Raw genomic sequence first — 27,204 nt, 5'->3', positions numbered from 1 at the left:
TCCCAGATTATCAGTTGGTACCCACATTAGAAGAGTTTTCCAAGCTGCTTGGGATACCTATCCTTGATCAAATACCTTTTAGTGGTCTGGAAAAGATGCCAAAGTCTGAAGAAGTTGCCGCAGCTTTACACATGACGAAGTCCGACATTGAAGCTAATTGGGTAACAAGGAGTGGAGTTAAGGGCGTACTTACCAAATTTCTGGTAGGTAAGGCCCGAGAATTCCTAAAAGTTATGAATGTCCGTGCTTTCGAAGACATCCTGGCATTGCTAGTCTATGGCTTGGTGTTATTCCCTAATCCAGACCAATTCATAGACATGAATGCTATTAAGATATTTCTCACTCATAACCCTGTACCTACCTTGCTGGGAGACATTTTGCATTCCCTCCACACTCGTACCATGAAGAGGCAAGGGACTCTCATGTGCTGCATACCTCTATTGTCTAGGTGGTTTATTTCGCACCTTCCTCAATCAGTTTTAAAGAATGATCAAAATCTGAAATGGTCTCAAAGGATAATGACACTCTCTCATTCAGACATCCAGTGGTGTTCTAACCTCAGAGAAAATGTTATCATCATCGACCGCTGTGGAGAATTCCCTAATGTACCACTCATGGGGATAAGAGGAGGTATTACTTATAATCCTGCCTTAGCCCTACGTCAGTTTGGGTATGCTCGAAGAGACGGTCCACATGAAATGATTATTCAAGGTACAGTGTTCGACTATGACAATGACCCTCAAAATCTCCGTCAAAAGTTTGTACGAGCTTGGGGCATGGGGAAGAGAAGCACTTTAGGAAAGAAAAATTCTATTCCTATGGAGCCTTATCTCAGATGGGTACGCGCCAGAGCTCGTGAACTTGTCATGCCATATCCTGCAGTCGGACCATTGATGGTTGAATCAGAGGTCGAAGGAGGTACTTCCCAGATCATTTCTTACCCAGATATGCCTACCGATATTGAGGAATTGAAAAGATCCTGGACCCAGTTGAGAGAGGAGAGAGATACTTTTGAGACTCAGTTCGTCGCAGAAAGGAAGAAAGTATTAGAGCTCACCAGCCAGCTTGATGAGGAACGAAGACTCAATGCATATCTTCGCCCAAAAAGAAGTCGCCCCTGGGAGACTTGAGCTTTCATTGTATTTTTATTATTCCTGTTGTAATGAACATGAAAAAAGTAGCAATAAACATTTCTCTCTTGTTGGTGATTTACGCAAAGTTAAATTCCAAAAGTCCTTGAAAACATTTCATACATTGCATCGCATAACATAACATTGCATAACAGGTGTTCTAAAGGACCATATTCTCACGGTCTGCCTCTTAAACAGAAAAATGGATCTCGAACAAACTGTCAAAGATCTCCAGACTCAGAATGCTCAGTTCAAGGAGATGATGCTAAGCTTATCCAAGGGGCAGGAGGAACTGAAGGCTCTTTTGGTTGAAAAGAAGAAAGACAAGAAAGTTGTGAGTTTCATTAACCCGGGAAGAAGGCGTAAAGGACAGGCTACGGGAATCAAATTTGGAATCCCGAATGGTCCAGAAGAGGGGGCGGAAAATGATTCAGAGGAGGAGAATGTTGATTTCTCTAACCCTGAGGATAACGATGAAGAGTATGAAAATGAACAGTACTCTCCAAGGGAAGATAAGTATAAATTGCTGGAGGAACGCATGCTAGCCATGGAGGGTCAGAAGACACCTGGTATGGATTTCGAAAGTTTGGGTCTGGTCTCCGATGTGACCATTCCTCGCAAATTCAAAATCCCCACTTTCACTAAGTACGACGGTGCATCCTGTCCTCAGATGCATTTAAGGGCTTATGTGAGAAAGATTCAGCCGCATACCACTGATAAGAAACTGTGGATCCACTTCTTCCAAGAAAGTCTGTCTGGCACTCAGTTGGAATGGTATTACCAGCTCGAGAGCTCTGACATCCGCACCTGGACTGATTTAGCAACAGCATTTTATAAACAGTACCAGTATAATTCTGAGCTAGCACCTACTCGGTTACAGTTGCAGAATATGGCTATGGGATCCAAAGAAAGCTTCAAAGAGTATGCTCAGAAATGGAGAGATTTGGCTGGCAGAGTCAAACCCCCTATGACTGACCGAGAATTAGTAGACCTGTTCATGGGTACCCTGACTGGCCCATTCTACAGCCACTTACTGGGAAGTTCTTCATCAGGCTTCACTGAACTTATACTGACAGGTGAACGGGTGGAGAGCGGCATTCGAAGTGGAAAGTTACAGGCAGCTACTTCTACAAGCAGTAAAAAGTCCTATCATGGGAAGAATGAGTCAAATGCTGTGTACGATCAAAAGAATCACAATAAGAAAAATGGTGACCACGCCGTTGGAGCAGTGACAATCGCAGCCCCGCCAGCTCAAAACTTCCAGCAAAGACAAGACAGACCAAGAAGGCAGTTTACCAAGCTCAATATGACTTTAGCACAAGCACTGCAAAGCATGCTAAAGGTAAATTTAATCACTCTCAGAGGTCCTCCTGCAAATGTCAACACTGCTTCGCCTCGTTATAATCCCAATGCCAGGTGTGCATATCACTCCGATAGCCCCGGGCATGATACAAACGATTGTTGGCTGTTGAAAAATAAGATTCAGGACATGATCGATGCTGGGGAAATTGAGTTCGAGCCTCCGGAGACTCCTAATGTCATCAATGCACCTATGCCTAATCATGACAAGGCTGTTAATGCTCTCGATGACGATTCTCTCATCACTACTGTGGCGGACTTAACATCTCCTCTCCCGATCATAAAGAGGAATTTATTGCAAGCTGGTTTATTTCCAGGTTGTACTGAAGATTGCAAGCTCTGCATACTCCGGCCCGAAGACTGTTTGAAATTGAAGAATGGTATCCAACGACTGATGGACGATCGTACAATCCTCTTTGAAAGGGTTTCTAAGGCGGAAAACCCTATTGAAGAAGTATCTGTGATTGCAAGGTCCAAAGGTCCAGTAAAGATTACTGTTCCCAGAGTACCTGTGAAGATCATTGCTGAGCCCAAGGTAGCCCCCCTGATCATTACTGCACCTGGCCCAATACCGTACTCCTCAAGCCAGGCCATTCCGTGGAATTATGGAGGTGAAGTTTACATCCATGGCGTAAAGCAAGTCGGTGATTCTGCTAATCCAAATGACATCGTTGGGACTAGTAAAGTTACTCGAAGCGGAAGGATCTTCTCTCCAGAGATCTCACCCCCAGCTCCTGAAACTCGAGGAAAGGAACCAGTCAATCCTTCTCAGTCAGAGATACCAATCGAAGCTACTACTGAGGACGTTGCCAAACGAGAAATGGAAGAGGTGTTGAAAATCATCCGCAAGAGTGATTTTGATGTGGTAGAGCAGTTGGGGCACACTCCTTCCAAAATCTCGATGTTGTCCTTGTTGTTGTCTTCTGAATCTCATGCCAATGCCTTGATAAAATTCCTGAAGACTGCCCATGTACCTCAGGAGACCTCCGTCGATCAGTTCGAAAACTATGTTGCTAATCTGACTGTCGACGGTGGCCTAGGTTTTTCCAATGCTAACCTGACACCAGCGGGAAAGAACCATAATAAGGCCCTGCATATATCCATTGAGTGTAAAGGGATCACCCTGTCTCATGTGTTGATCGACAATGGCTCTTCTTTGAATGTGTTACCAAAAGCCGTGCTCGAGAAACTTGACTGCAAGAGCGTGGGACTGAAGCCTAGTGACATTGTGGTGCGAGCTTACGATGGTGCAAAGAGTGTTGTCCACGGTGAAGTTGTTCTCCCTATCAAGATAGGACCTCAAGTCTTCAACACTACCTTTTATGTAATGAACATTCGTCCTGCTTACTCCTGCTTACTGGGACGCCCTTGGATTCATGAGGCAGGTGCGGTAGCCTCGTCTCTCCATCAAAAGCTAAGGTATCCAATAGAGGGTAAGATCGTCACTGTGTGTGGGGAAGAAGAATACATTGTCAGTAGTGTGCATACCTTCAGATACGTCGAAATGGATGGTGAATTCTTCGAGACTCCAACTCAGTCATTTGAAGTGGTTTCTCCGCCCGATCCTGTCCTTAAGCCAACTCCCTGTATGCCCAAGGTTGTTCACACTCCTCCTGCCATGATTTCTCTGAAAGATGCTCAAGCTGTAGTTGAAGATGGTGGTCGTGCTGGCTGGGGTCAACTGATCAGCATACCCTACAAGTCTGATAAATCTGGTCTGGGATTTAGCTCTGAAAAGATGGTCAAAGATCAAATCAATGTTGTAGAAGATGCTGACAGTGATTGCGACCTGGATAGCTGGATCTACCCAACAATTGGCGACAGACTCAATAATTGGAAGGCTGAAGACACTATCCCGATTTCCTTTAGTCGAGAGTAATTGTTATTGCTATTTTAGTATTTCAAAAGCATTGTGTCTATACCCGGGGCATAATAGCTAATTTTAAGGGTTTGTCATTTTCATAAGCATATTCATATTCAATAAATCAATGGACTTTTTCGCATTCGAATATTGCGCTCTTTATTTTTCCTGTCGTCTTTCAAACAAGTTATGCTTTCTTACACACACTCACGTAACAAATTGCAGATCCGTACTCACTCTGGATCCTATTGATAATAATTCCGCTACTGTTCATTATGACTTTGAAAATCCAATCTACCAAGCCGAAGATGGAAGTGAGGAAGATTGCGAAGTCCCTGGAGAGCTTGCCAGATTGTTACTGCAAGAGGAAAGGACTATACAGCCGCATGAAGAGTCCCTCGAAATCGTAAACCTGGGTACTGAGGTAGACAGAAAAGAAGTCAAAATAGGAGCAGATTTGGAAAGCAGTGTGAAAGTAAGGTTGATCCAGATGTTGCACGACTATGTAGAGGTTTTTGCTTGGTCTTATGAAGACATGCCCGGGTTGGATACTGATATAGTGGTGCATCGGCTGCCTACGAAGGAAGACTGCCGTCCTGTCAAGCAAAAGGTTCGCCGCATGCGTCCCGAAATGTCTGAGAAAATCAAAGCCGAGGTTATGAAACAATTCAATGCCGGTTTCCTAGCCGTTACTTCTTATCCTCAATGGGTTGCTAATGTGGTGCCTGTGCCAAAGAAGGATGGTAAGGTGCGAATGTGCGTAGATTACCGAGACCTGAATAAAGCAAGTCCTAAAGACGACTTTCCACTCCCGCACATTGATGTTCTGGTAGATAACACCGCTCAACACAAAGTATTCTCATTCATGGATGGATTCTCGGGTTATAACCAGATTAAGATGGCACCTGAGGACATGGAGAAAACTACGTTTGTGACGCAATGGGGCACTTTCTGTTACAAAGTAATGCCGTTCGGTCTAAAGAACGCCGGGGCAACATACCAGCGTGCTATGGTGGTTTTGTTCCATGATATGATTCATCATGAGATAGAAGTATATGTGGATGACATGATAGCTAGATCTCATACTGAAGGAGAACATCTCGATCATTTATACAAACTGTTCGAGAGGTTGAAAAAGTACAAGTTGAGATTGAATCCGAACAAATGCACTTTTGGAGTAAGATCCGGTAAACTCTTAGGCTTTATTGTCAGTGGTAAAGGAATTGAGGTTGACCCTGCTAAAGTGCGAGCTATTCAGGAAATGCCAGTTCCCCGTACGGAGAAAGAAGTCAGAGGTTTCTTGGGACGCTTGAACTACCTTGCTCGATTTATCTCCCACTTGACCGCTACCTGCAAACCCATCTTCAAATTACTGAGGAAAAATCAAGAAATGATATGGGATGACGAATGCCAAGAAGCTTTTGACAAAATCAAGAACTACCTCCAGGAACCTCCGATTCTGATACCACCGGTTGAAGGAAGACCTCTAATCATGTATTTGACCGTGTTAGAAAATTCAATGGGGTGCGTATTGGGGCAACATGACGAGTCTGGTCGAAAAGAGCATGCCATATACTACCTGAGCAAAAAGTTTACCGACTGTGAAACAAGATACTCACTGCTCGAGAGAACTTGCTGTGCTTTGGCCTGGGCTGCTCGCCGACTAAGACAGTATATGTTGAATCACACCACTTTGTTGATTTCTAGGATGGATCCCATCAAATACATGTTCGAGAAGCCTGCCCTCTCCGGAAGAATAGCGAGATGGCAGATGATCTTAACAGAGTACGATATCCAGTACACTACCCAGAAAGCAATCAAAGGAAGCGTGCTGGCTGATCATTTGGCTCATCAAGCGGTGGATGATTACCAATCTATGAATTTTGAGTTCCCAGATGAGGATGTCATGTTTGTTACTGATAATGAAAAACCTAAACCAGATGAAGGACCCGAGTGGGGATCCCGATGGACTATGGTCTTTGATGGATCTTCTAATGCATTGGGCCATGGTGTTGGGGTTGTACTCATTTCTCCCGGAGGTTACCATACACCTCTCACTGCTAGACTATGTTTTCATTGTACCAATAATATGGCTGAGTATGAAGCATGTATTTTTGGACTCAAAGCTGCTATAGATTGGCGAATCAAGTTTTTGAGTGTGTACGGAGATTCGGCCTTGGTAATCAGTCAGATCAAAGGGGAATGGGATACTAAACATCCAAATCTCATCCCTTATCGAGAGCAGGTGATGACATTAATCCCATACTTTGAAGAGATAACATTTGAACATATTCCACGAGAGGAGAACCAGTTGGCAGACGCATTAGCTACCATGTCATCTATGTTCAGAGTCAGATGGGGCAGCGAAGCTCCCATGATTACCATTGGACGGTTAGATGAACCAGCATACTGTTATGGACTTAACACTGAGAAGGTACAGGAGAAACCTTGGTTCCACGACGTAAGAAGATATTTAGAAGCTCAGGAATACCCTGAAGGGGCATCCATCAAGGACAGGAAATTCCTGAGGAAGTTCTCCGCTAAATTCTTTCTGAGTAATGGAGTGTTATACAAACGTAATCATGACTCGACTCTGCTTCGCTGTGTGGATAAAAAGGAAGCAGAAAAGATTATGGGAGACATGCATGACGGTATTTTTGGGACTCATTCTAATGGACATACAATGGCCAAGAAGATTCTGAGATCGGGGTATTATTGGTCTACCATGGAAGCGGATTGCCACCATCACTCCAGAACCTGTCACAAGTGTCAGATCTATGCGGACAAAGTACATGTGCCTCCTGCTCCATTGAACGTGTTGACAGCTCCTTGGCCCTTTGCAATGTGGGGCATCAATATGATCGGAGAGATTAAACCTACGGCTTCTAATGGACATCGCTTCATTCTCGTCGCTATTGACTACTTCACGAAGTGGGTAGAGGCAGCCTCCTTCGCTTCTGTCACCAAGAATGTGGTGGCACGGTTCATCAAGAATAGTCTTATTTGTCGGTATGGCATCCCGGAAAGAATTATCACTGACAATGGTACTAATTTGAATAACAAGATGATTACTGAACTCTGCACGCAGTTCAAAATTAAGCATCACAATTCTTCTCCGTACCGGCCAAAGATGAATGGCGCCGTGGAGGCTGCTAATAAGAACATCAAGAAGATCATACAAAAGATGACAGTAACGTACAAAGACTGGCATGAGATGTTACCATTTGCTCTCCATGGTTATCGCACTTCAGTACGCACTTCGACAGGGGCAACTCCTTTCTCTTTAGTCTACGGAGCGGAAGCTGTTTTACCAGTGGAAGTCCAGATTCCCTCTCTAAGAATCATGAAAGAGGCGGGCTTAGACGAAGATGAATGGATTCAGACTCGACTCGACCAAATAAACTTGATTGATGAGAAGAGACTTGCGGCTGTTTGTCACGGGCAGATATATCAGAAGCGCATGACCCAGGTATTTAACAAAAGAGTCAAGAGACAGGTGTATCAGGTAGGCGACTTGGTGATCAAGCGTATCACTCTACCACAAGGGGACCCCAGAGGCAAGTGGACTCCCACATACGAAGGGCCATTTGTGGTTAAGAAGGTATTCTCTGGTGGAGCCATGATACTTGCTACAATGGATGGCGAAGACTTCCCGCATCCTGTGAACGCGGACATAGTTAAAAAATACTACGCATAAAAGAGACCCGCTAGGTCGACGTACCTAGGCAAAAGTAAGGGCATCCCGGCGAACCAAAAGGGTTCGGGCAAAAATTAGGGATAAACATATAAAGACGTACACCCGGCAAGTCGAAAACCTGAAAAGGCGGCTTGAGCAAAAAAAGGGTATCCCGGTGGATTGAAAACCTGAAAAGGCGGTCCAGGCAAAAATTAGGGATTAAAGCGTATGACTATGTCCCGTTCTCTGTCAGCTTTAACCAAGTTCAAAGGACTGAACAAGCTAATTACTTCTATCCGACAGCAGGAGATGAGATGCTTGAAGACATAATGACAGTGGTGGAATTAGAATCGATAGGACTTTTGCTGCATAGCTTTCTCTTTTTCTTGACAATTTCCTCTTACTAGGATTTCCGTCTCCTTGTACTCAAATTGCCTATTTATAGGCCCTCTTTCAAAATCAATACAATCTCATTTCCAAAAAGATGCTTTTGTCTTACTTTCTCTGTTTTGTTTACGTAAACGTCCATTGATTTAACTTGGATTGACTTATGCACTTGAATATGACCAATGTTTACGAAAATGCATGCCTAAAATAGCAATAGCAATTACTACACGACTTCAGGATCGAGGAGAAGGTCTAACCACGCCTTCAAAGGAGGCTGTTACTAATTCGAATCCCCGGCAACGCCAATTATTCCCCAGAAGAGGTCGGCACCACCAGACAGACAGGTCATCCCTTCCATCCCCAGCCAGGCTCTGTTGGGTGTTCCCATCGCCAGACAAAAACCAAGTATCCCCCCAGCTAAGGAAGGGCCATCAATACCGATGTCTCCGACCAGCAGACTGAGATCTATCTCCCCAGTAGTGTCCCCTGGAAGAATGTTTCAGACGCCTAATGCGTTCATTACCTCATTTCATACTACATACCTGCATACAACGCTCACATTTACTTCATTCCGCATCATACACTTTACACCATTTCATGCATACCAGGTTCGCAGGCATAAAACATCTCATGCATCATGACATTGCATGAAACTAACGTTATTTTTCAGGTTAATTATCCTCTTGATACAATCAACACAAAGGTCCATTCAGACGGACATCTGTATCAATTACATTCAGGATTCAACTACACCTTTCAGATATACTCCATGTCAACATTCATTCTGACGTTCTCCCAATGGTGGCATCTCTAAGCCCACCTCAGATATTTGCTGCAAATACAACAAATAGTATCAGATACAGCCTAACGTACGGTTCATTCTGATTCAGCCCAACATATGACTCTTTCAACTCAGATACGGTCTAGCGTACGATCCCTTCTGACTCTCAACAACTCCAATACGGTCTAACGTACGACCCATTTGGACCTCCAGCTCAGATACGATCTAACGTACGATCCAGTCTGATCTTCAACAACTCAAGTATGGTTTAATGTACGACCAAGTTAAACCTCCATCTTCTCAGGTGCTACCTTCGGACAGGTACATTCCTGAATGGTAGTCTAGTATGCGGCTACTCCCTTTCTCAGGTGCTACCTTCGGACAGGTACATTCCTGAATGGTAGTCTAGTATACGACTACTCCCTTTCTCAGGTGCTACCTTCGGACAGGTACATTCCTGAATGGTAGTCTGGTATACGGCTACTCCCTTTCTCAGGTGCTACCTTCGGACAGGTACGTTCCTGAATGGTAGTCTGGTATACGGCTACTCCCCTTGCTCAGATGCTACCTTCGGACAGGTACATTTCTGAATGGTAGTCTAGTATACGACTACTCCCTTTCTCAGGTGCTACCTTCGGACAGGTACATTCCTGAATGGTAGTCTGGTATACGGCTACTCCCTTTCTCAGGTGCTACCTTCGGACAGGTACATTCCTGAATGGTAGTCTGGTATACGGCTACTCCCCTTGCTCAGGTGCTACCTTCGGACAGGTACATTCCTGAATGGTAGCCTGGTATACGGCTACTCCCCTTTCTCAGGTGCTACCTTCGGACAGGTACATTCCTGAATGGTAGTCTGGTATACGGCTACTCCCCTTGCTCAGGTGCTACCTTCGGACAGGTACATTCCTGAATGGTAGCCTGGTATACGGCTACTCCCCTTGCTCAGGTGCTACCTTCGGACAGGTACATTCCTGAATGGTAGTCTGGTATACGGCTACTCCCTTACTCAGATGCTACCTTCGGACAGGTACACTTCTGAATGGTAGTCTAGTGTACGACTACTCCCTCTTCAGCAGATTCAGCTTAATGGACGGCTCATTCTGCTCAGATATGGTTTAATGTACGACCAAGTTAAACCTTCGTCTTCTCAGATGCTACCTCCGGACAGGTACACTTCTGAATGGTAGTCTAGTGTACGACTACTCCCTCTTCAGCAGATTCAGCTTAATGGACGGCTCATTCTGTTCAGATACGGTCTAATGTACGACCCAATTAGACATTCGTCTCCTCAGATGCTACCTAGTGTACGGTACAGTTCTGAAGTGTAGTCTAGTGTACGACTACCCCCTTTCATCATCAGACACAGCCTAACAGACGGCTCATTCTGCAACTCAGATCTGATCCAGCATATGATCCATTCTGATCCTTTATCCCCAGCAGCATATGGCATACTCCGACTCCCCAGCGAAGTCTACAGCCTAATGGATGACTCATTATCCGGTCTAACGTACGACCCAGTGTGGCGCCCATGTCTTCAAATTGGCCTAATGTACGGCGCAATCTGAAGCTTTCATCATCAAACCTCCCGGATGGCATCTTTAAGCCCATCTCCATCAAGACCAACTGCCGATTTACAAGTGCAAATTTTTGGGGCATTCTAGTGTTCAATATTCTTTCACCTCCAGACCACGAATGGCATACACGCCATCCTAACTCTCTCGGTTCAAGAATATTGAACAGGGGCAGCTGTCATACCCCAAAATTTGCCCGTTGGCATTACCAAGCGTTTTCCAAGACCCTCTGACTTGTTCTGCAAGGCACTGATATCAAATGGACAAAAACCCACTCACAACAGGCCCAATCCACAGGCGGCCCAAAACAGCTGGCTCGCTAGGCGAGCAGCTCCTTCGCCTAGCGAACATTTCATCATGCCACTCGCCCAGCGAAGCATTGGATCCAGGAAAAAGCCCAGACCTAGTTTGCTCGCTAGGCGAGCAATTCCTTCGCCTAGCGAAGCTTGCGAGAATTTGAGGTTTTGGACCTCATTTTAAGCCCATTAGGTCACCATTACCTCTACTATAAATACCTGCTCCTCTGCCACGAAAAAGGACAGACAGAGACGGACTCATCCACACGGAGACACTCACACAGAGACCCAGAGGAAACCCTAGCACCGAAACCCTGCTGATCCAAAGAATTCAGAAGGCGGAAACCCTGAAAGCCGCTTATCCGCTCCGAAGCTACCGCCGCCCAACTCGATCCGGCTCGCCAATTCAAGGTTGCAACTCGATTTGCAAACAGGTTTGCATCACTATTATCGCTTTAGTTTCTTAATTGGCATATGATATCGCTCTAGGATCCTTAATCGGCATGTGATCATCACTTTGTATTCTCATTTTGCATGCGGTACCGCTTTAGTTTATTAATCGGCATGTGATCATCACTTTGTATTCTCATTTGGCATATGGTACCGCTTCATGTTCTTAATTTGTGGATGATATTATAATTGAATTCATAAACATTTTGAAGTTTTGCATATTGTGAAGCTGAATCATATAATTATGTGTTGGATGCCATAAGCCATGCTGCAGGTTGAGGTCATAATGTTCTCAAATTTCAAACCCGTGGTAGCTCGCTAGCTCATCGCTAGGCGAGCCCGCAGCGAGCCTTCGCTGAGCCTTCGCTAGGCGAAGCAGAGGCGAACGGGACAGGGGCTGCTTTGTCTTTTATTTTTACCTAATGATGATTCTGCATTATTTGGCTTAAATTCCTGGTTGTTATATTTATTTTATGGTGCAATTTCCAATTGTATTTTACCTCGATGCTTTAATTCGTGTGTTCATGGTGTAAGAGCTAGCATACTTCCGAAGAAATAGCCGGCTAGGTACTCCGCTTTATGCATGGGAAGCCTTCATGGAGAGGGATTCTAAATTATTTCACTTTAATGTGAAGATTCATATTGATTGCCTAATGAATTTTAATGTAGTGATCCTTAATGTGTTGATTTTAATGTATCGATTTAATGCGGTATCACCATAATTACCTAATGAACTTAAAACATGGACTTTAAATAAATGATATCGGACCTCTCTTTATTACCCCACGATTACAATATTACGGTCATGTCCCGCGAATATGGGGATATCCTTAGCAAAGACCCTTCGGTAAAATCATCATAGTCCCTCGGACGTTGCCTTCGAAAACACGATTTTGTCCCTCGATGACCCTTCGGTGTAGCCTACAGTTAAATGATGATAGTCCCTTCGAATGCTAAGGTATCCTCACAACTGTTGCCTTCAATGACCAGCCGATGACCCTACGATGACCCTTCTACATCCCAAGGATAAACTACTTACTTCTCAATAGTAAGGACAGTTTTACCCTCACAAGGATAGGAAATGACGGTAAAGACCTCGGACAAGTATAACCTTAATTGCTCATTCATAACCAAAAAATGCTTTTCACACCTCACACCTTTCAAACATCTTTTTTTGGAAAATCACCACTTAGCATACATCCGCACTAGGATCATTGCCGAGTTATATTTTTCTAAACTGCTTCCGAAAAACCTAACGAGATAACCACTTTGTATACATTCATGCAAGAATCATTACAAAGTTAATTCTCATTTTCAAAACATTTTTCTACACATTTCTCAACCACCTTTTTCAAACAAGGAAAACATAAATGATTGAGCAATTAAGAGCCCATGGATAACCATGGATACAAAGGGTGCTAACACCTTCCCTTTGTATAATGTACCTCCCGAACCTAAGAATCTGAATTAAGGTCTTTCCTGTTCTTTTCCACCTTTCCTTATGGGATAAAAGAAAAGTCGGTGGCGACTCTTGCTAACCGCGACATTGCGATTAAAAATCCAATATAGTCCAGTTCACCGTATGACACTTGGGTTGATAGGCGATCAAAGTAACCCGAACCTTCGAGGGGTTTAGTCGAAGGGTTAAGACCATGGGAATAAAAAAGGCTTCCCATATCAGCAGAGATTCTGTCTCACATTTTTTGGAGGGAGATGGGAAAAGCCCTGTAAACCATTCTGGACCACACTTCCTGGTAGCAGAGGGGGCGATGCTCTAAGTAAATACATGACACTTGGTGAACATCATGATATAGCCCATGAAAGTTGGTCGAAGAGCTTGTCCTTCGTCGTTGGGGGTTAATTGGGCCAATCGAATTCCTTCGATTCCTCTATTTTTTACTTCCTCAACTTCTTCATTTGACGAGGCCTTTATTCGGTAGACTGGCCTCGAACATGGCGTTAAGCTAGAGTTGTAATAGCCAAAAGGGACCAGAAAGGAGGAGATTTCCTTTTCCCCCCAAGTTCTTCAATTGAGTGACTTCATCACTCAGTGATTCATAAAGGCTTGCCAGTATCATTTCGCTTAATCAAACATCATGTCCAACATACAATTGGTTCACCGGGGTAAGGTACTTCTTGGCGACTTGTAGAGATTTCGAGCAGAACACGGAATGAAATAGCCACAGAACTAAGAAAGTTATGTGTTCCACATCAGAGACGGTGTCAGTGTCTTTGTCATGATAGTGTGTAATGTGAGTCGAATACGCTGCTTTAGAGGTCGAAAATGCTATAGTATCTTCAAAATCAATCTTAGGTTCATGTGTGTGTCCAGTGGCTTTTAGACCTGTGATAGAGGCTAGGTCAAAAAGTGTTGGTGTGACCATGCCACATGGAAGGTGGAAAGTGTAATGTGTGATATCCCAAAAATACAGTGAAGAAACCAACATGGATGCACAATACTCCAAGCCTACTTTCCACAACATTATCAGGTCGTAAATTCCCATGTCTTTCCAGTTTTAGGATTTGGTTTTTTCTATTTTGTTTAGCCATTCCAAATAATCTGTTGGGTCTTTGAATGAGGGAGTAGCATGAAAAACCTTAAATTTATTGTTCATAAATCTCAAATCTATGGTTTCATTTGTTTTTGGGTTTTCAGCAGCGGTTACTTCAATCCTAGGTTTCTTCGCTTGCCTTATGGGTTTACATTTATGGTAAGAGGGGAAATATTCCTTAAGTTTGCTAAAATCAGTGTCCAAATCAGTCAAAGATCCAGATAATGCATGAGTTTTACCAGAGACAGAAACATGGATAAGTACCTGGGAAGCGTAGGTCCTGCGTTGTTCCTCAGTTTTGGGTTTCGGGATGTCTTGTTGATTACCCACCATTACTGGACCAGGTAATGTGGTGAAAGGAGGGAGTTCCGAAATCTTCTTAGGAGCTTTTGATTTGACAGATGTTGTCTTAGTAGCTTTGCTTATTTCTTTGGAGGTTTTGCTTGAGGTTGCCATCGTTGTTGAACGTTGGAAGAAGAGAAGATAATCTGGGTTTTTTGATTGAAGATTGTTTGAGGATGAATAGTTAGAGTGCTTGAAAGTTTAGAAAGCGTAAAGAGTGAAATTGGTGAGTTTGTGGCTTTTATAAGCGTGCTTGAAAGAAAAAACGTTTCAAATCAACATTAATGGTTGACAAGTTAGTGGGACACATGTCTTCCTTGAATAGTGTGATGGAGATGTGGTAATTAATGCCAAAACCCACGATTTCCCAGGGTCTAGGAAACATAATGATTAAGAAGATTCAGTTGTGGGCTGAAGAGACGTGGTTAGGAAAAAGGTAATGATGACTCTGACGTCACCAGACAGCTGGGAGAAACTGAAAAGTTTTGCAACATTGGAACATTTGGCAACATGCCAGAGTTATCCAAGACGTCGAAGCATGTTCTAAAAAAAATGCCTTTTCTTCTATGTGTCGAAAATAACATTTTTTTTGGGGGGAAATTTATTGGCTCCTAATTTCGACACCCAATGTAAGAGTTGGAAAATGGGATTTCTTATGAAGATGCTTTCGACTGAATCTGATACTGGAATCTCTAGTCAAAAGTTCCTGGATGAGGAAGATCAGTATGCAGTAGGAACTTAGAAATTTTCTTTAGTGTTTAAAGACAATTTCGACTAGAAATTCAAAATTCAAATTAAGGAGTGAACTTTGTTCTTATCTGAAATTGATAAAGGTACACGTGGAGCATAATGGATAGTTGCATCTATACAAAGCGCCATTTGTCTCGACGTGATTAAGAGGCCGTTAGAAACAATTATTTCGATTAGTATAAATAAAGGGTCTTAGTGCTAGGATCATGTGTGTCAAAGTGTGTAAAATTTACTAAGTACCTATGTGTAGAGAAACAGTAAATTAAGAAATGTATGTTCGTTTTACACCATTGTCATTTACTTTGAAGTAATGTAATTATCTTTATTTTCCAGAAATACTTCTTTATTTCAAATATTCATCTTTGTTGCTAGTTATTTTCATTTTTTACAATATTTCTCTTGAATTTGTGGTAGTCTTTTATCGTCTAAGTATTTTCACTAATCATCATCATTACAATACTGTCGAAGTATTCACATTTATCAGAATTCACTTTAAACAATTAACATATGTCCTAGGATCAATCTGATCGATCCTGTAAGTGACCAAATTTGGTAATTTGGAAGATCAGCAGTTGCTTACCAATTTTCACGGTAAATAGTAGGGTGATGATTGTCCATAATTATAAGCACATGTTTAAGACATGTATTATCCGATGTAGGACTCTTAACACCCCCCTCACATCATGATTGAATATATGGAGCATGTAAATAAATAGTTGATGACCCAATAGCAGAAACCTGATAGCATGTGACTCACCAGATCTTAAACGAGACTTTGATACAATGTTAAGAAATGCGGTTTGACGTAACTCATTCTTGCAAAATCGACTTGTAGGATGAAGATTGCCTCCACTTATAAGCACATGTTCAAACCATATATTATTATAGGGTGATGATTGCCCAAACTTATAAACATGTGTTTAAGCCATATATTATGCGATGTGAGACTCTTAAGAATGACCTAACATTTTTAAAATTTTGGTATAATCTAAAAATCTATTTAAAAGCGTATTTCACATCAAGTCTTTCGAATAGTCAATTTCAATATTTTTTAAAATAGACAACATGACATTTTATATATTATTTACGCTATTTTTTAATATATATATATATATATATATATATATATATATATATATATATATATATATATTATATATATATATATATATATATTATATATATATATATATATATATATATATATATATATATATATATATATATATATATATATATATATATATATATATATATATATATATAATTTTATAGATTTTTTTAATAGCAAAGATCTGACCTGTTTAATTAAATAGGTTATTAAAATTTATTATTCAGTTCAATTTTATATAAATTATTTTACATTCAACTTATTCTTAATGTGAATAAATTTTATAAAATTAATTTTCTTCCCCTACAAATCGATTATAGGCTTACAGTGTTGCACAGGTACCCCCAATTTGCTTAAAGAAAACTAACATTATAAAGGCATGCCCACTCACTTTATTAGTTTGATAGATATAATTCACGAAAAGAGTTACGAAGCCACATTCAACATCGGCGGCGCAAACATTGAATCACGCGTACTATGCATCCAGAAAATGGAGAAAACGATGCTTTTACAACAGACAAAACAATGTAGTAACGGATGAAACAGCCACTAAGGTCACATGAGAATAACAACAGTGCCATAAACAGGTTCAATTCTACCATTTGAATTTGTCAAACCTATGGCCAACAAAAGAAAAATTCATTCAAAAATAGTGATGGGCTCTCCAATGAACACATTCAAATACAACACATAATGACAACATAAAATAGTTAAAGGCAATAATACAATTAAAAATATTCATTTCAACAGTGAACCTTGGACTTCAAGTTAGTGACATGCCTAGTAATAACTCTCGTGGTATGACATGCATAAATCTAGAAAGGATTACTTTTCCATATCAAGCATATTCTAGTGAAAAAGCAAAACAATATCTAGAATACGAAAATATATTTTTTGTCGCATTTATTCGCACAGTTTATTTGTAAGAGAGTAAGAATTTAATTTTATATAAAAAATTAATAGGAAAATGTATATCCGTATAATTTATAGAAATGCACGTCCGAAGGATTTTATTTTAATCAAAAATACGTTAGACTCTCCCATTCCTCATCTTCACAATACTTGTTAGTGAAGTGATATCGCCAATAACAAAACAAAGTTATGAGATAAAGTTTGAGTTTCTTGAACAAACACAAGAAACCCTATTAGATTTGTGAAAGAAAGAGAAGAGGGAAAAATAAAAAAATTTGGTTAAAACTATTTTACTATCCACTTACTCAATAAGGGTTAAAGATTACAAATGAATACCAACAATTAACATTTCTCAACAACCTGAGAGAACTAGTATATTCATAGTTTACTAAGCTAACTTAACTAACAAGCTGACATAAACAATTGGTCTTAAACAAAGGTCCAGTTCGACATATTAACTTAGAATACAAGTTAAAATATTTCGACAACATGCTTGAATAGACTTCGACTACAACATTCATAACTCATGTAGAAATATCAAGTAATCCCTGTCGAGATTATAGTTCGATCTAAATTCTCACAAATCTTCACCTTGGAATAAACTCTACAAACATCAAGGGAACAAACTAGCTTTCTTCATACATTTTTGTCAATTGCATATAGTAGAAAAACTTGCAACTTGGCAATGTTTTGGTGATCATATCAGCGACATTGTCTTTAGTCGAAACCTTCAACACTTAGACTTCTGCACGCTCGACTATCCCTCTAACGAAATACAATCTCACAATCAACGTGTTTGGTTCAGTCATAACAGGCTGAATTATTTGACAGGTGTATTGCACTTTCACTATCACATTTAACAGTGATAACTCGACCTTGCAGTTTCAGCTCCTTAGCAAAACTTTCAAGCCACAATGCTTCTTTCATAACTTCAATGGGGATAATATACTCCACTTCAGTGGTTGATAAGACAACAACCTTTTGAAGTAATGGTTTACAAACTCCGCAATGTTGTTGATGAGTTGAATATATAAGGAAAATAAATAACGAGAAATATAGTAATGTAACAAAAATATTAGTTATATATTCAAAATAATGACTTACAAACTCCACAATGTTGTTGATGGTTCCTCTATGTGATTCACCCATGGTTAAAAGAGCCAAAATTTGGAATGTTTTTGTGTGTCTGTTGCTGATAAAAGGATTATAAATAGTGTGTTTGTTGATTGCTTATGATGGAAATGTGTTTAGATAAAGTGTTATTTATAGAGACTTTATGTATTCATATGAAAGTGTTTATGCATGCAAGGCATCACTCATGCACCAATGGGGGTATGAACCATGCATAAAAGATTTTGCATTATGAAAACCTATTATTCAAATTGTTGGAACGTGGTTGTACGAAAAATATAAAGGAACACTACTCATAGCAATGACACAAAATGACAACAACAATATTTTTCCAATCTCCTTCACTCTGGTTGAAGGGAAGACTGCTGGTGGATGAAGCTTCTTTCTCAAGAATCTCCGATAACATGTTGCTCCACAACCTAACTTATGCTTGATTTCAGACAAACATCCATCTATTAAAAGTGCATACAAAAACCTTAATAACAGTTGATAAGATCCTCATTTTACGCATGTGTACTTTATTAGACATATTGCTCAAAATTTCATGTGGGAGATCAAAGACAAGACACTTTAGAAGAAAGTTATGAACACATGGTATGCATTAACAAAATCATTGTTCCAACACTACCGCGAAGATATCAAATTGACAAATGCAGATGCATTAAGGTGGATCGATAATATTCCAGTGGATAAGTGAACCATGACATTCGACAATGGTCAACGATTGAGCCACATGACAACAAATCTTGTGAAATCAATGAACTTTGTCTTCAAAGGCATAAAAAACCTACGATAAACGCTTAGGTGAGAGCAAACCATTTTAGGTTAGAGTCACTGTTTGAGACCAGACATTTAAAATGGAGTTCAATGTTACAATCGGGAAAGTTGTTCAATGAAAGTTGTATGAAATTTATTAAGGAGGAAGCTTCCAAAGCTAACACACATGTGGTCACAATGTTTGACCGTCGTAAAGGTTAGTTCAGTATAAAGGAGACGATAAACTACAATGAGGGGAGACTGATGAGATACTATCGAGTCATACTAGATAGAGGTTGGTGCGATTGCGGAAAGTTTCAAGCCTTTTGTATGCCTTGCACCCATGTCATAGTGACATGTTCACATGCTCGATAGAACCCTTCCAACCTACTATGAGTTGTTTACAAAGTCATAAACTTATGCAATGTGTATAAAAATACTTTTTCGGTGGTAGAAAATGAGGATTATTGACATACGTATCAAATAGACATAGTTTGACGCAATGAAAATATGCTAAGAAAGAAAAAGGGTCACCCTAACAGTACGCTTATTCAAACTGAAATGAATACGACGAACAAAATGGTGAGATTATGTAGTTCATGTCGTCCGCCCGGACACAATCATATAAATTGTTTCTATGTTGGAGCAAGCTCCACAACATAATTATTGAATCCACTTTTAGTCCTACTTTTGATATGCAACTTATTTTATGTAACCATTTAATTTGATATTCAAAACAACATTCTTTTCATAAAGATTACATAACTCGTTACAACAATTAAAACAACAACACGAAAAAACAAATAAAACGACTAAACAACATATCTATGCGATTACAAGCATCATGACAATTTCATCTAACTATGCATTATAATACGACAATCATTATCAGTTTTAACTGACTCCCAAATACGATGTTCTCCATTATTGTTGAACACCGTAATAAATCTTTTAATTCTTTTGATCTTTTCACTGTCTCCAATGTCTCCATCTAACAAATAAATCAAGCTCCTCTAAAGATGCTCAAAAGTCTCTGTGTTCCAAAGTTAGATCTTCATCGGAGGTTTTACTACCGAATAAATCAAATTAGATTTTTTTGATGACCTATATATAGAAAAAACATAAACAACATAGGAGTCACAAGCAATGACGCATGCTCCTAAAGCTTTCATGCATGCGCCATTGCCATTGACATTACAAAGGAACATACACCACATGCATTGATGCTTAAGGTAAAAAAAGAGTGTGCGCCACAGGCAGTGACACATCCTTTCAAGGACAATTTTTTTTGTTCGAAAAGTGATTAGTTTTAGAGTTGTCAAAATGAGCTAGCCCTTACAGGCCGGTCCGTTATACATGAAAAATCATAGGGCTTGTGCCTTTAAATTGAAGCCCATGTTTTTTAGGAATTTTTTGCCTGGACCTAAAAAATTCGCAACCCATTAAGACTAGTCCTCGTGGGTCATGGGTAGTCCGTTAGACCCGCATAACTATAAATTAAAAAAAACTATATTAATGTTTATATTATTTTACTCAAAAATAACATATTGATTTTTCTCACCTTACTAAATTTTAGCTCTATTCTATTAAGTCTTTCTCTTTTAAATCTTATACATTAATATAGTAAACACTATTTCCTTATATTCTATTAGTTTCTATTATGTTAAAAATATTCGAATATTATTTTATATAATTTAGACATGTGTTTTATCTAAAAAAAACATATTATAGTATTTATAAAAGATAATATAATAAATGTATTATATTTAAAATAATATAATTTTTAATAAATATTATGAATTTTTTTATTTTTTTATTAAAAAACTTGCGTTTAGGACGGATAGCCCGAAGCCCATCTAGGTCCGGACTCGTGTAGAAACTTTCAAATTTATATTATAACATAGTTTTTTTTTATTCAGTCCTAAAAATTCCGAGGTCTGTCAAGATCGATCCATTTAGTGTTGGTAGTCCATTTTGATAGCTCTAGTTAGTTTGATATATATTTTGAAAAATAAGATATTTGAGAAATTATTTTAAAAGTAGTGGTTATTTAATTTTTTTTTCTCTTTCCAGAAAAATAATGTGGATGCTTTTGTAATAACAAGGGGGTGTATAAAGCAAATTATGAAATTTGTACAGTCTGCTACCGAAAAAATAAGAAAATAGTCCAATTGGTAGAAAAGTTTCTGATTCTTCTTCTTTCTCCGCCCTAAACCGAATAAAATTAACAAAAACTTCACTTACTCTCTCTTCTCTCGTTCGTTCCTGCCGGAGATTCATCCACCATGTACAGGAACGTTTCTTCACGCCTCAGAACCATCAAGGTTAGTATTTTTCTTCTTCATTTTCGATTCCTTTTTTCATGCCCTAGATCTCACAATTTTGAATTCACTTCAGTCGAATCGTGTTTTCCGATTACTGCTTTATAGAATTATTGAATTCGAATTCGAATCCACTTGTTTATGCATTCGATAGGTTTTACTTTAGCTGGAATATAATTTTAATTTTAATTTCGTTTTGGATTTATGATTTTGCATTAGGTTAATTGTCTAATAGTTTGGGTTGTGGTTAACCAATGAGTTTAGGCTCGTTCGTGCAATAGTGTTCCTGGAACTACCAGATTTGCAAGTTCAAGTTCCGTTGCGGCGAAACAATCTTCTGGTTTAGGTGGAATATTCGGATGGCTCACCGGATCGTCCACGTCTGTGCCACCTCTCGATTTCCCACTCCCCGGTGTTGCACTTCCCTCTCCTTTGCCTGATCATGTTGCGCCCGGGAAAACGATTATTACTACACTCCCAAATGGAGCTAAAGTCGCCTCTGAAACATCACCGGTATGAATTAATTGTTGGTGTTTGTTATGTGTTATATGATCTGTGTATTTAAAAGTATTGACACGTGTTATTCGTGTTGTTTAGTCTCCTGCTGCCTCGATAGGTTTATATGTGGATTCTGGTTCAATCTACGAGACCCCTTTAACTTTTGGGGCTACACACCTGCTTGAACGGATGGCTTTCAAGAGCACTGTAAACAGGAGTCACTTTCGAGTGGTCCGTGAAGTGGAGGCAATTGGTGGTAATGTGCAGGCTTCGGCTTCTAGGGAGCAAATGGGTTACACTTTTGATGCTTTGAAGACTTATGTTCCTGAAATGGTGGAGTTGCTTGTTGATATTGTGAGGAACCCTGCATTTCTTGATTGGGAGGTCAATGAGCAGGTACCTTCACTGAATCCTTATGAGGACTTGTAGAATGTTTTTACTGATTGTTTAGTGCACAACTCAGAGCATTTCTTTTGGAACTTAAACACATAAGTCGGCTTGATGTGCCAAATCCCTAAATGCCAAGCATTAGGCAAACCCACTGCTCACAGGGAAAAAATGTTTAATTGATAATCATCACACATATAAGAGTTGATTGCTAAATCGATTGTTAAAAAGCATAAAAAAACAGAAAGTAGTCTGCCATGATTTTAATAGATATTTTATAAAAGGTATATATACCTGAGTTTAAGTCAGCACAAACATAAATGGGAGTAGTACTAGCAGAAGCGAGCTATAGGAGGCCTCAAAAGAAACCATATGCATAGATGTGTGATATTATGTTGTCAGGAGTGGTGGCAGGGTTCAGTCTGAGGCTTTTGGCCTGCGAGCCGTCGTCAGCGATAGCGGTTGTGCGGCCGCTAAATGTGGCCCCAAACTGTTACTGTGTCTGCTGTTAGGGTTTCAGGGGTAAATTTCCCAAATCCATTTATTTAAACTGTTGTCTGTTTTTGAAGGGTAGAAGTTTCAATCCGAACCCTTTTAAGGGTAGTGTTCTGTTCTCCATTATGTTATATTTTACTCACAAACAATTGTTTATGTTCTTCTTCCTACTTCTAGTTCAGTTTTGTTATGTTCTACTTCTCTTAAGTATTATGCTCTATACTTTAGGTTCTTTAACTATTAAGTGTGACGGTCTCTTTAATTTTACGTATTTTTCTAGTTTTTAGTATTTATGCTTATTTGTATAGTGATATTTTTAGTCTTTACAACAGAGGCTATCCCGTTATCTGCTATAGCATTTTAGAGGATTGATACTACGCAACGCCATCAAAGATTAACAACCAATGAGATTAACCACCAAGAGACTAACAACCAATGAGATTATAACTGAAAAACTTAGTGGCTTTCTATGCGATGTTTTTCTTTAAACTAGATAAATTTCAGCAGTCTGTTTCAATCGAGATGAAACTGCCTCTGTCAGCAATATTTTCCATATTGCATCTAGTGTGTCCTGTTTTCTTGCTTATTCCGTCTAGCTACTTTTTGCAGTCAAACTACATCACAGATTCACAGGTCCTTTATGTGTGTGTCTATGTGACAGGGTGTGGTTTTATTTGGTCTTCAAATATGTAACTCCTGTCTCAAATTACCCTTTAGTTCGCATGCACCAATTTTTGGTGCGTAGTTTAAATGTTAAATGGTGATAGTTAATCTTTCAGAGACTATAAAATTGGGTACCTCAAATACATCATTCCCAGTGGCCTGTTTTTGTGTTGCCTCATTTAACCACAGCACCTGGAGCTTGTTCTAGTACTGGCTTAAACATATATGTGCAATTGAAGTTATATATTATAAAAAACTTACTATTGTGCGTTGAAGAAAAGTTGTATATTATAATAAGACAGTTGGCTCAGATACTCTATACTCATCAGATTTTTATATTTAAATTTTAACTGCTTTTTAGAATAATGAGTTTCTGCCAATTTAAGTGAATGGGAATGTGTTTCAGAGTGAGTAGTATGGTTCATATGGGTTGTGTTGTATAAATATTGAAAGATTTATATAGCAACTTTGTACCTTCCTGATGCTTACATTTGTCATGGCCTTTTGAATTTTCTGCTGTTACTAATACCACAATTATATATAGCTTCTGAAAGTGAAGGCTGAGATTGGCGAAGCATCCAAAAACCCTCAAGATTTGCTTTTGGAAGCAATTCATTCTGCTGGTTTTTCTGGTGCCTTGGCTAATCCTCTTTTAGCTTCAGAATCAGCAGTAAGTAGACTAAATGGTGCACTTCTGGAAGAATTTGTTGCCGTAAGTTCTCAATAAGACTTCTAATAACTGCTAATAACTTTCTTATGAGACTTCTAATTTTTAATTGCTAATAACTTTCTTATGAGACTTCTAATTTTTTAAAACATCAGGAAAATTATACCGCACCTCGAATAGTACTTGCAGCTTCTGGTGTTGAGCACGAGGAATTGTTTTGCGTTGCCGAACCTCTTTTGTCCGATTTACCTAATGTCCCACGTCCACAGGAGCCAAAATCAGTATACACTGGTGGTGATTATCGTTGTCAAACTGAAACAGGGGTATGCATTAGAAAAAATTGATTTGTATTTGTTTATGTTACATCACTATTTTTTACAGTTTGGGCTCAATCATCTGTCAAATCTAACATTTCTTTAATGGCCAGAGGACCCATTTTGCTCTTGCATTTGAACTTCCCGGCGGCTGGCATAACTTGAAGGATGCTATGGTTTTGACTGTTCTTCAGGTCTTGATTATGCCTTTTAGTTGTCTTTTCCCCCATTTTTACGGTGGTCAGAAATATGTCCAAGAGTGGATTGTTTAGTTGGCTCCTTTATAAGTATGTTCATATTATTCTAGTTTTTGTTAAATCAGCATATTGACCGTAATATCTTACATAATACAGATGCTATTGGGAGGCGGTGGATCATTCTCAGCTGGTGGGCCTGGTAAAGGGATGTATTCACGTCTGTGTAAGTTATCTTGACCTATTCAGTCTTTTCTAGCTCTTTGCTTTAGTTGAAGCTGGGAATATAGATTTAAATAGTCAGTTACATATGAAAGCCCTGTATGGCTCCATATTATCTGTGATGGTCTATATTTTATGTATAGTTTTTGCAACTAAGAAGCATTTCCCCCTAAGAAAAATAGAACATGTATCCTTTTGTGAAAATTGTCAGCTTAGCGTTCTTACTTTTATCACATGCAGATCTCCGTGTTCTGAATGAGTATCCACAAGTTCATTCAATTTCAGCATTCAACAATATTTACAATAATACTGGCATTTTTGGTATCCAAGTCACAACAGTAAGTCCCTCCAAATTCTGTCTATAATGAAATCATATTTTCTGGAAATATTTGAATTTTTATGTTGGTCAATGTTATATGTAATGTAATTACGGATACTTTTAAGTAATCTATTAAAGGTGGCTTAAATCACAATTTCAGTGTGTTTTGAAGCCATGAGATAATTCAACAACCGCATAAATTCAAGTTTACTTTTAAGTAATCTATTAGTGATTAACACAAGATTTGCGCTTTAGTGTGAAAATCAACTTTGGTAGGTTTACAGTAATGATCGAACAGATTTGTGTTGTGTTTTTGAGGCCAGACTTCTGCATATTATTTGTGTTCATTTATTTAGTCAAAATAAGATTTTATGCAATTAAGGTCCACTTTTGTCTCAAGACTTTTCAAAATACAAAGACTAATATATACAGCTTCCATGAGATATTAACTGAATGAAAATTAATACTCCTATATATTTTTGGCCTGCCAGGAACAGCAATGTTTTGCATTTTAAAATTCTCTTCCAGATTTTTATGTATTAAACCAAACCCACACATGCGAAGATGCCTGTTTGTTTCCTGGTCAAAATGCCCGAAACCATTGAGCTTGTATGTGTACAGAATGGTTGCAATCCATGTGACTGTCTGCAGAGTCTTTTATTAGTATTCTTTATGTTTTTCATCTGCGACTGTATTTTCATTTGTGTATTAGGGTTCAGATTTTGTGTCAAAAGCCATTGATATTGCAGCTAATGAGATTCTTGCAGTTGCTACTTCTGGACAAGGTATGCGATATGTTCTTTGACTAGTATTTTGCGTCTTGATTATCAATCTATCACCTTTAGATAACACATTCTATCTGTCTGCAGTCGACCAGGTACAACTGGATCGTGCCAAACAAGCTACGAAATCCGCAATTTTGATGAATTTGGAATCACGAGTATGTAAATCCAATCTCAAATGAAAATTTTACTTGGAAATTATGACTTTTTTTTTTCATTTAAACTTTCGTTTTCCCTTGTTAGTATCTGATTAGTATTGTACTTGATGTGTTCTCAGATGGTTGTTTCAGAAGATATTGGAAGACAAGTTTTGACATATGGTGATAGGTATGGCTTATGAATGACATTCAAAATATTACTCCGAAGCTGTTAGTTTTATCATAAAATAAAATGTTGCGCGATGCAACTGTTTGTTGCATGCTTGAAATACTATTTTGTGTGTAGCTAAAAGTTGTCCTTGTACACAGGAAACCTGTGGAGGATTTTTTGAAAGCAGTGGATGAAGTAAATTTGAAGGACATTGCTTCAATTTCTCAAAAGCTCATCGCTTCCCCTCTCACAATGGCATCCTATGGAGATGGTAAATCGATTTTCTTTTTATCTTTAATTAAAAAAACTAATTTCTTTTTGTCTTGTGTAGTAATTGTAAAACCCCGCATCTTCATTTTTTGCAGTTTTATATGTTCCAAGCTATGAATCAGTGAGCAGGAGGTTCCGTTCAAAATGAGATCAATTTTTTATCCATCATATTGATTCTTGTTGAAATGCAATCAAGTCTTGTAAGGCTAAAAGTGTATAATTCAAGTTAAAATCTTATAAATCCTTGTTGTAATCAATAAATTAGTGAATGTGTGCAAACAACATCTGCATATTTCATCATTTTTGGGTACACAGCCATTGAATTTGAATGACCTTAAGGCACATCACATATATGTTTTCTAGTCTGAGCTTTAAACTACTGAGTATTTGGACTGAAAATCCCATGTTGGGAATTGATCATTAACTTGTTTTGAATTAAATAAATATATTTGTGTATGAATTTTATCTTGCTTACATTTTTCAGCTTTTATAATGGTTACTGTGATATGGGATAATCTATTTGCAAGGTAGGTTCGTTATCAAATTATAGTTAAGCTTATCAAAAGAGTCTTTTAAGAGTAATTTATGTTTTTGAAATCACGAAACTAAGTAAAATTAAGTGTAAATAAATAGTAAATTAAAATAATTCTCCAAGATTTTACTTACTTCTCAGCATTTTATGCTCATTAGAAAAG

The 27,204-nt window shown here is 39.0% G+C and overlaps 1 protein-coding gene across 1 annotated transcript; it reads left to right on the top strand.

Moving 5' to 3' along the window:
• Positions 1–21,152: 21,152 nt before the first annotated feature.
• Positions 21,153–26,969, top strand: LOC127108394 (mitochondrial-processing peptidase subunit alpha). The gene is made up of 13 exons (XM_051045855.1): positions 21,153–21,392; positions 21,654–21,902; positions 21,987–22,283; positions 23,977–24,144; positions 24,255–24,422; positions 24,527–24,607; positions 24,767–24,833; positions 25,070–25,167; positions 25,861–25,933; positions 26,018–26,088; positions 26,208–26,257; positions 26,398–26,510; positions 26,605–26,969. Exons 1-13 carry the CDS (start codon positions 21,354–21,356, stop codon positions 26,655–26,657), a joined length of 1,527 nt encoding a protein of 508 aa, XP_050901812.1. The 5' UTR covers positions 21,153–21,353; the 3' UTR covers positions 26,658–26,969.
• Positions 26,970–27,204: the final 235 nt, after the last annotated feature.

This window comes from Lathyrus oleraceus, chromosome 7, assembly GCF_024323335.1.
Source record: "Lathyrus oleraceus cultivar Zhongwan6 chromosome 7, CAAS_Psat_ZW6_1.0, whole genome shotgun sequence".
Classification (NCBI taxonomy): domain Eukaryota; kingdom Viridiplantae; phylum Streptophyta; class Magnoliopsida; order Fabales; family Fabaceae; genus Lathyrus; species Lathyrus oleraceus.
The sequence above is the reverse complement of the archived record's forward strand: the minus strand, read 5'-3'. Positions and strand labels throughout refer to the sequence as shown.

Coding starts and splice junctions, on each gene's coding strand:
- LOC127108394 (XM_051045855.1), top strand. CDS start 21,354: ATGTACAGGAACGTTTCTTCACGCCTCAGAACCATCAAG. Junction 22,284..23,976: donor ATTGGGAGGTCAATGAGCAG/GTACCTTCACTG, acceptor AATTATATATAG/CTTCTGAAAGTGAAGGCTGA. Junction 25,934..26,017: donor AGTTGCTACTTCTGGACAAG/GTATGCGATATG, acceptor ATCTGTCTGCAG/TCGACCAGGTACAACTGGAT.